The 10,834-nt window shown below is 41.2% G+C and overlaps 1 protein-coding gene and 2 long non-coding RNA genes across 3 annotated transcripts; 2 read left to right on the top strand and 1 right to left on the bottom strand.

The window, feature by feature from the left end:
* Window positions 1-1,064: 1,064 nt before the first annotated feature.
* LOC118556991 (sialic acid-binding Ig-like lectin 14) lies at window positions 1,065-5,619 on the bottom strand. The gene is made up of 3 exons (XM_036125781.1): window positions 5,565-5,619; window positions 1,440-1,739; window positions 1,065-1,363 (listed from the first exon to the last, which is right to left on the bottom strand). Exons 1-3 carry the CDS (start codon window positions 5,617-5,619, stop codon window positions 1,083-1,085), a joined length of 636 nt encoding a protein of 211 aa, XP_035981674.1. The 3' UTR covers window positions 1,065-1,082.
* On the top strand, window positions 2,148-3,407 carry LOC118556830. The gene is made up of 3 exons (XR_004927404.1): window positions 2,148-2,525; window positions 2,631-3,096; window positions 3,218-3,407. It is a non-coding gene; the product is annotated as an uncharacterized LOC118556830 (long non-coding RNA).
* Window positions 5,620-8,544: 2,925 nt separating the features above from the next.
* Window positions 8,545-9,039, top strand: LOC118556827. Its single transcript, XR_004927402.1, has 2 exons — window positions 8,545-8,887; window positions 8,959-9,039. It is a non-coding gene; the product is annotated as an uncharacterized LOC118556827 (long non-coding RNA).
* The last annotated feature ends 1,795 nt before the right edge of the window (window positions 9,040-10,834 follow it).

The following is a 10,834-nucleotide window of genomic DNA, read 5'->3' as shown; positions in this document are numbered from 1 at the left end:
TACAGTGACACTAAATTTGATCCTGCATAAAATGAGAACATTGTCATGTTTTTACTTTCTAACAATGTTTCACTAATCAATGTTTGATTTTTTCAATATTTGATTATTCAAATACTTTACTTTTAAATGTTTAACTTTTCAATGTTTGGTTTTACACTGTCAAATCTCTTTTTCAATATCATTGCAAGCTGTCACTGGTTTAGCTCCATAGAAGTGTACCACTGATGAAAATGACAGACCTCTCATCTTTCTAAGTAGGTGAACTTACACAATCAGTAACTGACTAAATACTTTTTTTGGCTCACTGTAACTGTGAATGCTGCAAGTCGTTGACTTGATGCAATCTGCTGGTGTTTCTTTAAATCAATAATGAAGCTCTGACCAACAAATACGCCAAAAAAGGGACACTCAGACCCATCTACCACAATAAAGTGGGAATTCTTCAGATAGTTTTTTAGCTTGTTACATACTCCATGAGAACCTTGAATTTAGCTTTTGTTGTCGGGCTGGCAAGTACATGAAAAAGGTTTGTTTTGGCTCGGTCTGGTCAAATGCCATGAGAAGCTCAGCTGCTGAAGTCCGGCTCACTATAACACACACCAAAGAGGGTTTGTGTTGAGAACAAGCAGTGTGAGACCCCAAGACGGGGCTGAGAGAACAAAATGACGTCATTCACTGTGGGAGCGATAAACAAATCTGTTCTCTTGCAGTATGAAGCAGACTTAAGTGTTACATGAAAACAAAAGAATTCTTTAAGGAATGAAACGTGTTTTCTTATCACTGTAAATCATGACCTCATACAAACTTTTAAATCTCTTGCAGGTTGTTTACACAGCAAGATCGGATGGGAGGAAGAAATAAAGAGACCTTACAAAATACCTGATTCAAAACAATGTGATTAAATTGTAGCTTACTTTCATCTACTGAGACACTTTAAACTGATACTCACCACAGACCAGTAAACAGACAGGCGAAAAGAGCACATCCCGCTGGAATTGCTGCCCAGTAAAGACACTCATGCAGTAAACCTTAATGAAACAACATGTGCTGAGTACATAGAGTAGAGTAAATTTGACTGTAAATTATAAAAAGATAAACAATTTACCATTAACAGTGATATGAATCACTAAAGATGTCTCATTTCCAAGATCATTTGTAGCCTCACAGTAATACTCTCCTCCCTCAGTAGCATTGAAGCTGTAAACCTGCCCCACAGATACATTAATGGCTCCATGTTTGCTGTTCCTGAACCAGGTGAAGCTGGCAGGAGGCTTGGCTCTGCTGGAGCAGCTCAGCTCCACCCAGCTACCTGCTGACACCAAACCTGATGGACTGATGGATGCTGAGGTGTTTCTAGGAGCATCTGAGGAAAATTGGACACACATTAACTTTACTGATCAGAAACAGCTGAACCATGACGTGCTGACAGGATCACTTACATGAAACACTGAGAGTCACTTCTGTCTCTGCTGTCTTGTTTCCTCCATTCACAGGATATGTGGCAGAACAGCTGATGTTGTATCCATCATGTGTGTCTGACAGAGTGATGTTCTCCTGGATTTTAGTTGTAAAGGTTCCCTCTGTGTTTTTCTCTGTTTGTCTGTGAGAGTCTTGTTGGAGATTCCAGGTGAGTTCAGGAGGTGAGTGTGGACAGGGAGTCAAAGCTGAGCAGCTGATAGTGACAGACTGATGCTCCTTCAGATCAGCAGGGATGTTAATGCTGGGACTCCAAGGAGTATCTGGGAGTTCACATAAGACGGTGTGAATTAGAAGGTAAAATAAATTTAGTGAACACAGCAATGACTAAACACTTAAGTAATAAATATACATAGGTTTCAAAACTGTTTAATATACACTACAAGCTTGATTTGCTGTTATGTAATTGACCCATACTGAATCATTCTTACATGAAAGTTACCCATTTTAAAACTAATTAAATACAGTATGGTTAACATGAGGCATCAGTGATATCCCCACCAGACAGGTCAAGGGTAAAGATGTATTTGTTTGGTCTCATCTGGCATAAAGAGACTTAATTAAGTGTAGGGATGGGAATCAAAAACCGACTGTTGTGGATATTTCATCAAAGGGAGGAAACACTACGAATATGCAAAAGTATTTGCACACACATGATGTGATAACTTTAAATGAATGTTGCCGGAGGGAATTTCAACCCAGCAGCAGCTGCCATGTTAGCGCGTCCTCTCCTGTTAATGCCGCAGGTAACTAACCAACAACCTATCATGTTAGCGCAATTTGCCTTATTGAAAAACCTGGTTTCACTAACTGTTAACGTTAAGTCAATCTCTTCTCATACATTGCACAGATGACCATGAGGAGAGACAGAGTCTGACAGGCTCAGAGGGTGGCAGTTCTTGCTCCAGTTTTCCGCAAGCTTATCCTTTCAGAGAGGCAGGGAAGAGTAAAATGACCCAGGCCAGAGAAGACAAATGTCACAGAGTAGTGACTAAGTTTGTGGTAAAAGCCATGCACCCGTTTGCCACGATATATGCCCCTGGTTTTCGGTAGGTGAATGTGTTCAATTTAAGGTTTAAGTCAGAGAATGTAAAAGTTGCCTGTTCTCCTCTTACCAGATGTTTTACCCGTTATCACTATCTATTTTTTTTCAGAGGGATGACAAAGACTCTCAACCCAAAGTACAACGCCCCAAACAGAGACAATTTAACCAGCCACTTGATCCCTGCTTGGTATGCGGCTGAAAAGGCAAATCTGATTTCTGAGCTGGAATATGTGTTGCAGGCAGCCATTAATGCTGTTGGATGGACAAGTTTTAGTCAAGATCATTACCTCACATTAACTCTGCAATATGTCAGGGCTGGCTTAAAATAAAAGACCTCAAAACCAAAGGCGTGTACCAAGCCCAGACAAAGGACAGCTGTGGCAGAGTAGATTGATGAGATCTTGGAGGTGTATGATGTCAAAGAAAAGGTCGTGGCAGCCACTGTTGATAATGCGGCAGACATGGAGGTAGCTGTCAAAAAGCTACAGGATGTCAAGTTACCATGTCTGTGATTGTATGGATGAAGAGGTCCCACATGGCAAAAGTGGTCCTCCAGGAGAAGCGAGACGTGCTCAGTACGTTTATCAAGTACTTAAGATTGTGCACATGTAAAACATTACATTATGATCGATGATTTACATGACCATTAAATTCATGAACCAAGATAAAGAATTTTGTTTTTTTTATATATTGCAGACTAAGAAAAGCCGAGGAGTTTGGACTGTTCATGCGGAGGCACTATACCTTTCCAGCGACAAACGTCCGACTTGTGTTGAGATGTTTTGCTCATCCCGCAAAAGCTACAACAGCACTACAACGTGCAAGAAGATGACTACCATCACGAAGAGTATCAAGGAGTACATTTGAAAAGTTATTTCTAAACGGTACGAGGTACAACTTAAGCGGGTCAGAAAATGGATGGATGGATGGAAGATGACAGTTATAAATACTTAAAGGGGCCATGACAACAAATTAAATTTTTCTGAGGTTTTAGGGGTTTAATATGATCTGTTGTGCACTCTTTAGGCTGTGTTGTCAAAAGTGAGTCCCAAAAGAACCTGTTCAGGGGCAGTCAGCTTTGTTAATTTGCTCAGAACTATGTAGGTTTTCTCTCTTTGTAATTCATATTCTCCAATCAGAGCCCACTATCAAGCAAACAGTCGCTGCACATGGCAGCCCACTGTTCCCAAAAGGGTGGTGGGTTAAAAGCAGAAAACAAATTTCATTGTAATATATTTCTCAATGTATGTTTCAATGACAATAAAGATGATATTACTATGACTATATTACTAAATTCTTGGAGGAGGCCACCATCTTAGACCCCAAATTTAAATCCAAAGTGGATAAGGATGAAGTGTGGGACAGGATCAGAGAAGCAGCAAAGCATCAAACACAGAGGCAGAAGCAGATGAAATATTTGAATTTGACAGTTTCTCTGATTGTAGCACATTAACATCGGGAGAGTGAGACCTTTTATTTATGGCTCTGTGGTTCTTAAATTTAGTTGTTTATTTGTCACTTTTTTCTCAAGCTCCAGGAGCAAGGTGAGACACAGAGGGAGGGGTTCGAAGTTGAAGATGAGGAGGGAGAAGACTATTTAAGTATTTAGCTTATTGTGACGATAGTTTAGATGAAATGGATTATATATTTTTGCTTGATTTTTTTATTAGTCATAGATTTTTAGACGCCTCCAGTAAAGCAAAAAAAAAAAAGACAACCTTGGAGGAACTCTTTGAAGAGGAGAACAACAAGTTGCAGTCATTCCAACAACACTGATTCTTTCCTTGGCCCAAAGACTGGATCAGGAGATCCAGGTGTACAGACGCCTGCCTCCAATCCCCTGCTAAGATAATGCCACCCTATGGTGGTGGAGCAAGAGAGAGACTCTGCTCCTGGTGTTTGGACTGGCTCAAAGGTTTCTGTGTGTGCAGGCATCCTCCACCCTGTCTGAGGGGGTGTTCTCTGCAGCTGGAGACACCGTAAGTCCTGAAAATAATTGCATATCCTTCCTGAAAAAGCAGATCTGTTTTTTTTTTTTTTTGCCAAATAATTGTTAATTCTCCATAGGTGATGATTGCAGAATTGCACAATGCACAGCTCCACTGGACTTGAGTTGATTTTGTATTTGTCACTACCAGACGGTGTTTTAGTGCTCAGCTCATATATCCTTTTAAAAAAGGAGAGTTGCAATGTTACTGGACATTCATGTGTGATTGCCGCAGAATAGTTTTTGTTATATTCCGTTAAGAATATATTTATTTTATTATTATTTTATATTCATTTTCAAAAACAAAAACAATTTTCTGGGGACCCCATGGCACCCCATCGAGGAGGCCTAGGCTGTGGACCTCTTGGGTGGAGCTCAACATAATCCACCTGGTGGTTGAGCCTTGACTCCGTGGGCACGGCTGTGCACAGCCCAAAAAATGTAACATAAGGGCACCTACATGTGGGGCCTGTACATGCCAAGAGGGTGTGTGAGCCGTAAAAAATGTTCGGCTAGGCGTCACTGTGGTTGAACCAGTATAGGTCACAACCTTTTCATGGGTGACAGGTTGCTAGACGGAGACGGGGTGTAGCTACTGTTTGAATGAATGGTAACGCCTTGGTGATTTTTTGTCCATATGCAGAATGCTGTATGGGCATCTTTTCTCTCGAGCAATAAATGCACCAAGCAGAAGATGCCTCCAGTGGATTGCTTTCTCGCTTCACACAAACAGAAAGCCACTGCAACATCTTAAATTATTCTGTCTTTGCATCAGAGACAGCAGCTAAAACAAGTTGAGTTTAGCCGCTAAAGGGGGATTAAGGGTTGAGAGCAGTGTAGGTCAGGTGGAAGGCCGGGTCGGCAGCCTATTCTTTTTTGATCGCTCAGAATGATTCCTATTTGCATGTAAAACTCATGAAATGATGATTGAAGTTTGAACATGCGTCACTTGTAGCACACACAGATTATTGATATAAAAAAGTAAATAAGGTTTGCATCAATTTAGATTCTGGTTTTACAAATACATTTGTAAAATTGTAAAGTTAAAAGTCTTACCAAGCACTTTTTTTTTCAAGGGAATTACAATCATCTGTTGCTTTGTAGAGTCCATTCTCAATTCTAAAGTAGTACTTGTGTGAAAAAGACGTTTGCATTTCAATAAACATAGTGGTGCAGATTTTCTGACGCAGATCTCCAGTAATATTCATTGGATAGCGGTTAACTGACTCCCCACTGTTGAAAACCAGATCAGTTCCACCATCTTTGAACCATTTTCCAATAGTTTCTCTACTGCTGTCAAAAGAATAATCTCCCCGTCTAGCTGTAAAGTTACACGGGATGTGCAAACAACAGCCATTAAGTGCTTCCATCTTCCCAGGTGTGGTAATTATGAGGTGTGATGGACAAAACGCCAAAACCCCTATGAAAACAGAACAATAATGAGCAAAATATTCCTGCAGAGAAAGTTCACAATTCACAAAATCCAATTCAGCAGCAGCATGTTACACATGATGCCTTTTAAACAATATCTGAACCAAATACCTCAGACTAGAAATGAGTCATTTGTAAATAATGATTTACAGAAAACAACCTGCTCACCTGGAAGAAAGAAGACACTCACTAACATGATGACTCTCAGCCTGTTCACACAAAGAGCTGCCCTCAGACTCTCACCGTCCTCCATCTTTCATGCTGAAAATAAAAATGCTGATGAAAATTCCTTCTAAGCAACTAATTTAATTTCCCAAATTCATATATAGATTTACAGATATATATTTTTAAAAGGTGCACAGAGGAAATATTGTGCTTTAAGGCAGATTAAAATCTGACTTTTACAAAAGAACAGCCGTTGGGTCTGGCCATGTGAGGAGAATAAAGACTGGACTAAAATCAGAGAAAAAAACATTACCCCATTTTTAATCACATGTCCCTGGAAGGAGGACTCTCAGCTCAAATCCCATGATAGTGTTGTGCCATCGGCCTTTGTTGAAAAAAAAGTTGACTGTTCCTGAAACTTGAGAAGCTGCAGACTGCAAGCTAAGCCACCTTCTCACACCTTTCTCTTTGCCTGTGAACCCTCGAGGAGAGAGGAGTTCTATATTGGAGAGACAAGCCATGGGCCCGCGTGGGATTCAAATACCCACAAACGTCCTCAACTGAGAATGGACTCCAAGGACACAGCGACTGAGACGGTCAGACCGGGGGATTGAACTGGCAACCCTTCGCTAACAGGACGGACTCCCTCACTCTAGTGGCACCGTCACCGAAATCAAACAAAGTGGATTGAAGTTTTGAAGATATTTTTTAGCCAGTACTGAATTACCAGGAATACATCTATGTAAAAAACATTTCTCGAACTTTATTAAGACAAAGATTTTTCTTGGCAACAGCCATGTCTGTTCCCAATCTATATCAGGATCCAGATTGTTCCAGAAAAAAACACTGAAGCAGGTTTACTCAGTATTTCTTTGGATTATTATCATAAGTTTATTTTTGGTTTTAATACTGAGAACGGGGTCTGCATTTCCAATACAAACTCTGGAAGCAGAGGATATTGCACATAAGACCTATCGGCAGTGGATAGCAGCAGTTTTATACCTGCTGAGATGGCATCAAGGACAATAGCAAATTCTTATAGAGGGATGTTGTATTCAGAAAGAATTTCACCATATCTAAACAATTGTTCCTCCTCGTCAAATAATTGTTTAAAATACCATAATTTACAGAGTCCTTAAAAAATTATTTACATTTTAAACAAATATTCTGGTTATTCCAAATAAAACAGTTGTGTTGGAAAAAGTTATGTTTGTAAACTAATGTCCAGCATAAAGCCAGTTGTTTATAGAAGTTAACCCGAAACAACAGAGTTTTTAGTTGTCACATGATCAAATGAGAAAAAGTTCAATGGATGTAAATACTTTTGCAAGGGCCTGTATTGTAACTAAGTTTCCTAATGGGCCTCTACAAGACACATTTTTTGGATAAAGAAGCTATAGTGCTGTACTAATTAGTTAGGTTAGATTAAACAACCAAATAAAAACTTCAATACATGAAATATCTGGTATTTGGGAGCAAGAGAAAGCTGAAAGGTATATTAGGGACTAAAGCTACTTGTAGTGTCTGAAAAAAAAAGTTTACATACTTCAGCTTTGATAGCAGAATTACACAAGCTCGAGATGAAACCGAATGCAGAGTTGCTGAAACAGCCGATGGCTTCTCATTGTTCGTCATGAAGACTGTGAGGACATCTCTTAGCTACGGTCATCACACAACATAATGTACTAGCAAATCCCAAAGACAAAAAAGCAGAGGCGATGGTTCTATTATGAACCAAGGCATTGTGGGACAGGGAAGGACAAAATTTGTGAATGGGCTTTTACTGCAGAAAAGTTTGCAGTCCTAACAATGTTTGGTTTTAAAGATGATTAGGTTCCAAGATTTTTTTTTTCTTTTTTAGCAGCTCAGGAAGCTGAAGTTGTTTGGTAGAATCCCATCTATACCAATGAGTGCTATGGTGCTGCATGGTTGGCCATGAACTCTTAACAAGGATTAGGTTTGCGGTGAGTCTTAACAACGATGTTGGAGAATTTAAGTCAAGAATATGGTGTAAATGCTGTAGTGAAAATTAAATCTTTGGTTGTTGTGTTTTTGGACAGAGTGAGAATATTTGCTCAGCGCTGAACATCCTCTAAAGCCAGGATTTTGCTGAGACATTTGGTTGGCCAAGTGTTACTGCAGGTTGAGATCTAGTGGGGATGTGCTCCACCATGAAGGAATGTATGGTCAGTGAGAAAACACACACAACACACTACTGTTGGTATAAAAGGACGGTCGTTCTGAACCAGGTAGTTTCCCTGTAACGTTTCTGGCACTGGAGCTGCTAATTGCAATCAGCGCACCTGCGCTGCCTTCACCTCTACCGGCTTATAAGCTCTGCGCCTCGCAGTCTCCAGTGCCAGAACGTCTCAAGCCTCACGGTGAGAACTTCCAGCCATTTTTCTGAGAATCTGTCTGTCTGCCTGTCGACCCGTTTTGCCCCTGTTTTTGAGCCAGCCTGAACCCCGTTGGATTTGTCTGCCCGCCTGAGTTCTGTTATTCAGCCTCAGTGATTTGGACTGCCTCCCTGTGTTTCGGACCCTGCCAGCCTGTAAGTTTCTGAGATTGCCTACTCTTTGATTATTGTGATTCTGGATTTGGATTTGGACCTGGACCTGGACCCGTCTCTGGATTCTCCCTCGGAAACCTCTGCTGGATTAAACGGATATCCCTCCCGTCGAAGAACCGGACCGGACCTGGACAAAGAACTGGATAACCCCTTCACGGACCCTGCTGCTTCCTGGAAACTAGACGCTGCTAAACAAGCCGTCCTCGTGCCCCAGGTTAGTGACTCAGCTCCGTGTAATATTCCCTCTGTGCCCCGCTGGTCACTAACCCACTACTCTGCCTTCAGGAACCGCCAGAGGCTGTGTGCTGCCGCACAAACCAGGGGGGTCCGCGCCGCCACCATCTTTAATAAACTGTTAAAGTTTTACTCACTCGTTTTCGGGTATTTCTTGGGACCATCCATATTCATTACATTCCCAGAACACTTTTGGTTTTATTTGTTTCAATTTTAACGGCCATCTTAACATATAATTGTTAGTGATGGCGAGATGAAGCCTCATGAGGCATTGAACCACTCAGCCAACTGGTTCGAGAAAAGGTTCATTTCTTGACGGTTCATGTGCACACAGCACCACCTACTGGCAAGTTGTATAATCACAGCCAGCTGTATCTTAACACGTGTGATGCATATCATTTTTTGTCTATTATGGCTCTTGGGAATGACTTCACAGAAGGTGTAGGACGAAATCATTTGTCTACATAAATTTTGTAAACACATGTGTACAATAAAATATTGTTTGAATGTATTCTCTGTGTGTAATTATTCCCAAAATAGTAGTGACATGATATGGCATGTTGTGTAATAATGTTTTTCTGTGACTCTAGAAAAATGGCATGGGCTTAATCAGGCAGAGGACAATGAAAGTGATTGTGGAACTAGGCAGGGGGTAGTGAATAGGCTAATGCTTGTGTAACTTGGATGATTTCATGCATTTTTATTAAGAAACAACAATTTCTCCACAGTTTTTGGTTTCAAATGATTTCTCTTTTTTGATACTACTTCTCCAACCTTTGAAAAGACACGCTCACATGGCACAGATGATGCCGGGGTGCATAAATAAATAAGTGCAAGTATGTACAGATTGGGGTACTGTGACCAATGATTAGCCCAGTACTATACGGTCCCAGTTTCCACTCAGCAGCAACACTGAAGCACACAGAGGTTCCCGCTGCGTCTTTACACACGATCCAGCTGCTGATGTCTCCTCTCTTTTCAGCTCAATGCAATTCTAGACAGTAACAGTTTATAACCTATATCACCTTTCACAGCAACAGGTTTCTCATCTCAGTCGACCAGACAAATCTATATTGCTCTCCTCAGTGCGCTCTGGGCGGTGAGGTGGGAGGATTTTACCCGATGGTGCGCTGCGTGCGAGGGATAAACAGGGTGGAAATGCATAAATAAAAACTGTAAAGGGCTCCTATACAGTGATCATAGGAGCTGACCGGTCTGAGATCAGCCTCCTGATGTTACAAGTTCTTTAAAATGAAAGCGCGCACCCAAATTACAAGTAACGTAATTTTGCGCACCTGAAAAAAGCGCACGGCAGAAGCGCACCGAAGCGCTGAGGCACAGAAATACGGTGCATGTAGTTAAAAAATGCAGAATTAATAAAAACAACTTATAACCAGACGTAGCGTTTTAAACTGCATCTGGTGAGCAGAACTGTTTTATGATCCAGAGTGCAGCCATCACTGGTTCTGAATGAAGGTAATATCTGGCAGCAGCTCTCTTCCCCCGCCCCCCTCCCCTCCTGCGTACGTAGTACAGGACCTTACCGGCACACTTTCAACACTGTTAAGACTAAAATTATTCATAACTCTGATCGCTCTTCCTGCTGCTCTGTTAACATGAACTGCAGCAGGAATTACTGATGGCCACAAGCTGTGAAAGAAGCTGAAACATCTCAGCAGAAGGCGGAGTTTTTATCGTCCGCTGCCCAGATGGGCGTTGGGATTTTTATGCGTGAAAAATGCCATGTTTGCGTGTGACCGTGTGAAGTCAGTGACGGTCAATGCGTGATAGTTGAGAGCACTGATCTCCTATCTATCTATCTCTCTCCTAAACTCTCCAAACACCAAACTAACTGTCTCAAACTAAATAACCACTATCCAAACTCTGCTATCCAAACTATCAAAACTCTATCCACTCTCTCAACTGA

This window comes from Fundulus heteroclitus, chromosome 21 (assembly GCF_011125445.2).
Source record: "Fundulus heteroclitus isolate FHET01 chromosome 21, MU-UCD_Fhet_4.1, whole genome shotgun sequence".
Taxonomy (NCBI): Eukaryota; Metazoa; Chordata; class Actinopteri; order Cyprinodontiformes; family Fundulidae; genus Fundulus; species Fundulus heteroclitus.
Note: the sequence above shows the minus strand (reverse complement) of the source record. Positions and strands in the feature narration are given on the sequence as shown.

Excerpts from the sequence above, each read along its gene's own strand:
- LOC118556991 (XM_036125781.1), bottom strand. The coding sequence starts at position 5,619 with ATGGACTCTACAAAGCAACAGATGATTGTAATTCCCTTGAAAAAAAAA. Across the intron at positions 1,740-5,564 it reads CTTGAAAAAAAAAGTGCTTG|ATACTCCTTGGAGTCCCAGC; the intron begins GTAAGACTTTTA and ends GTGAACTCCCAG. Across the intron at positions 1,364-1,439 it reads AGTGACTCTCAGTGTTTCAT|ATGCTCCTAGAAACACCTCA; the intron begins GTAAGTGATCCT and ends AATTTTCCTCAG.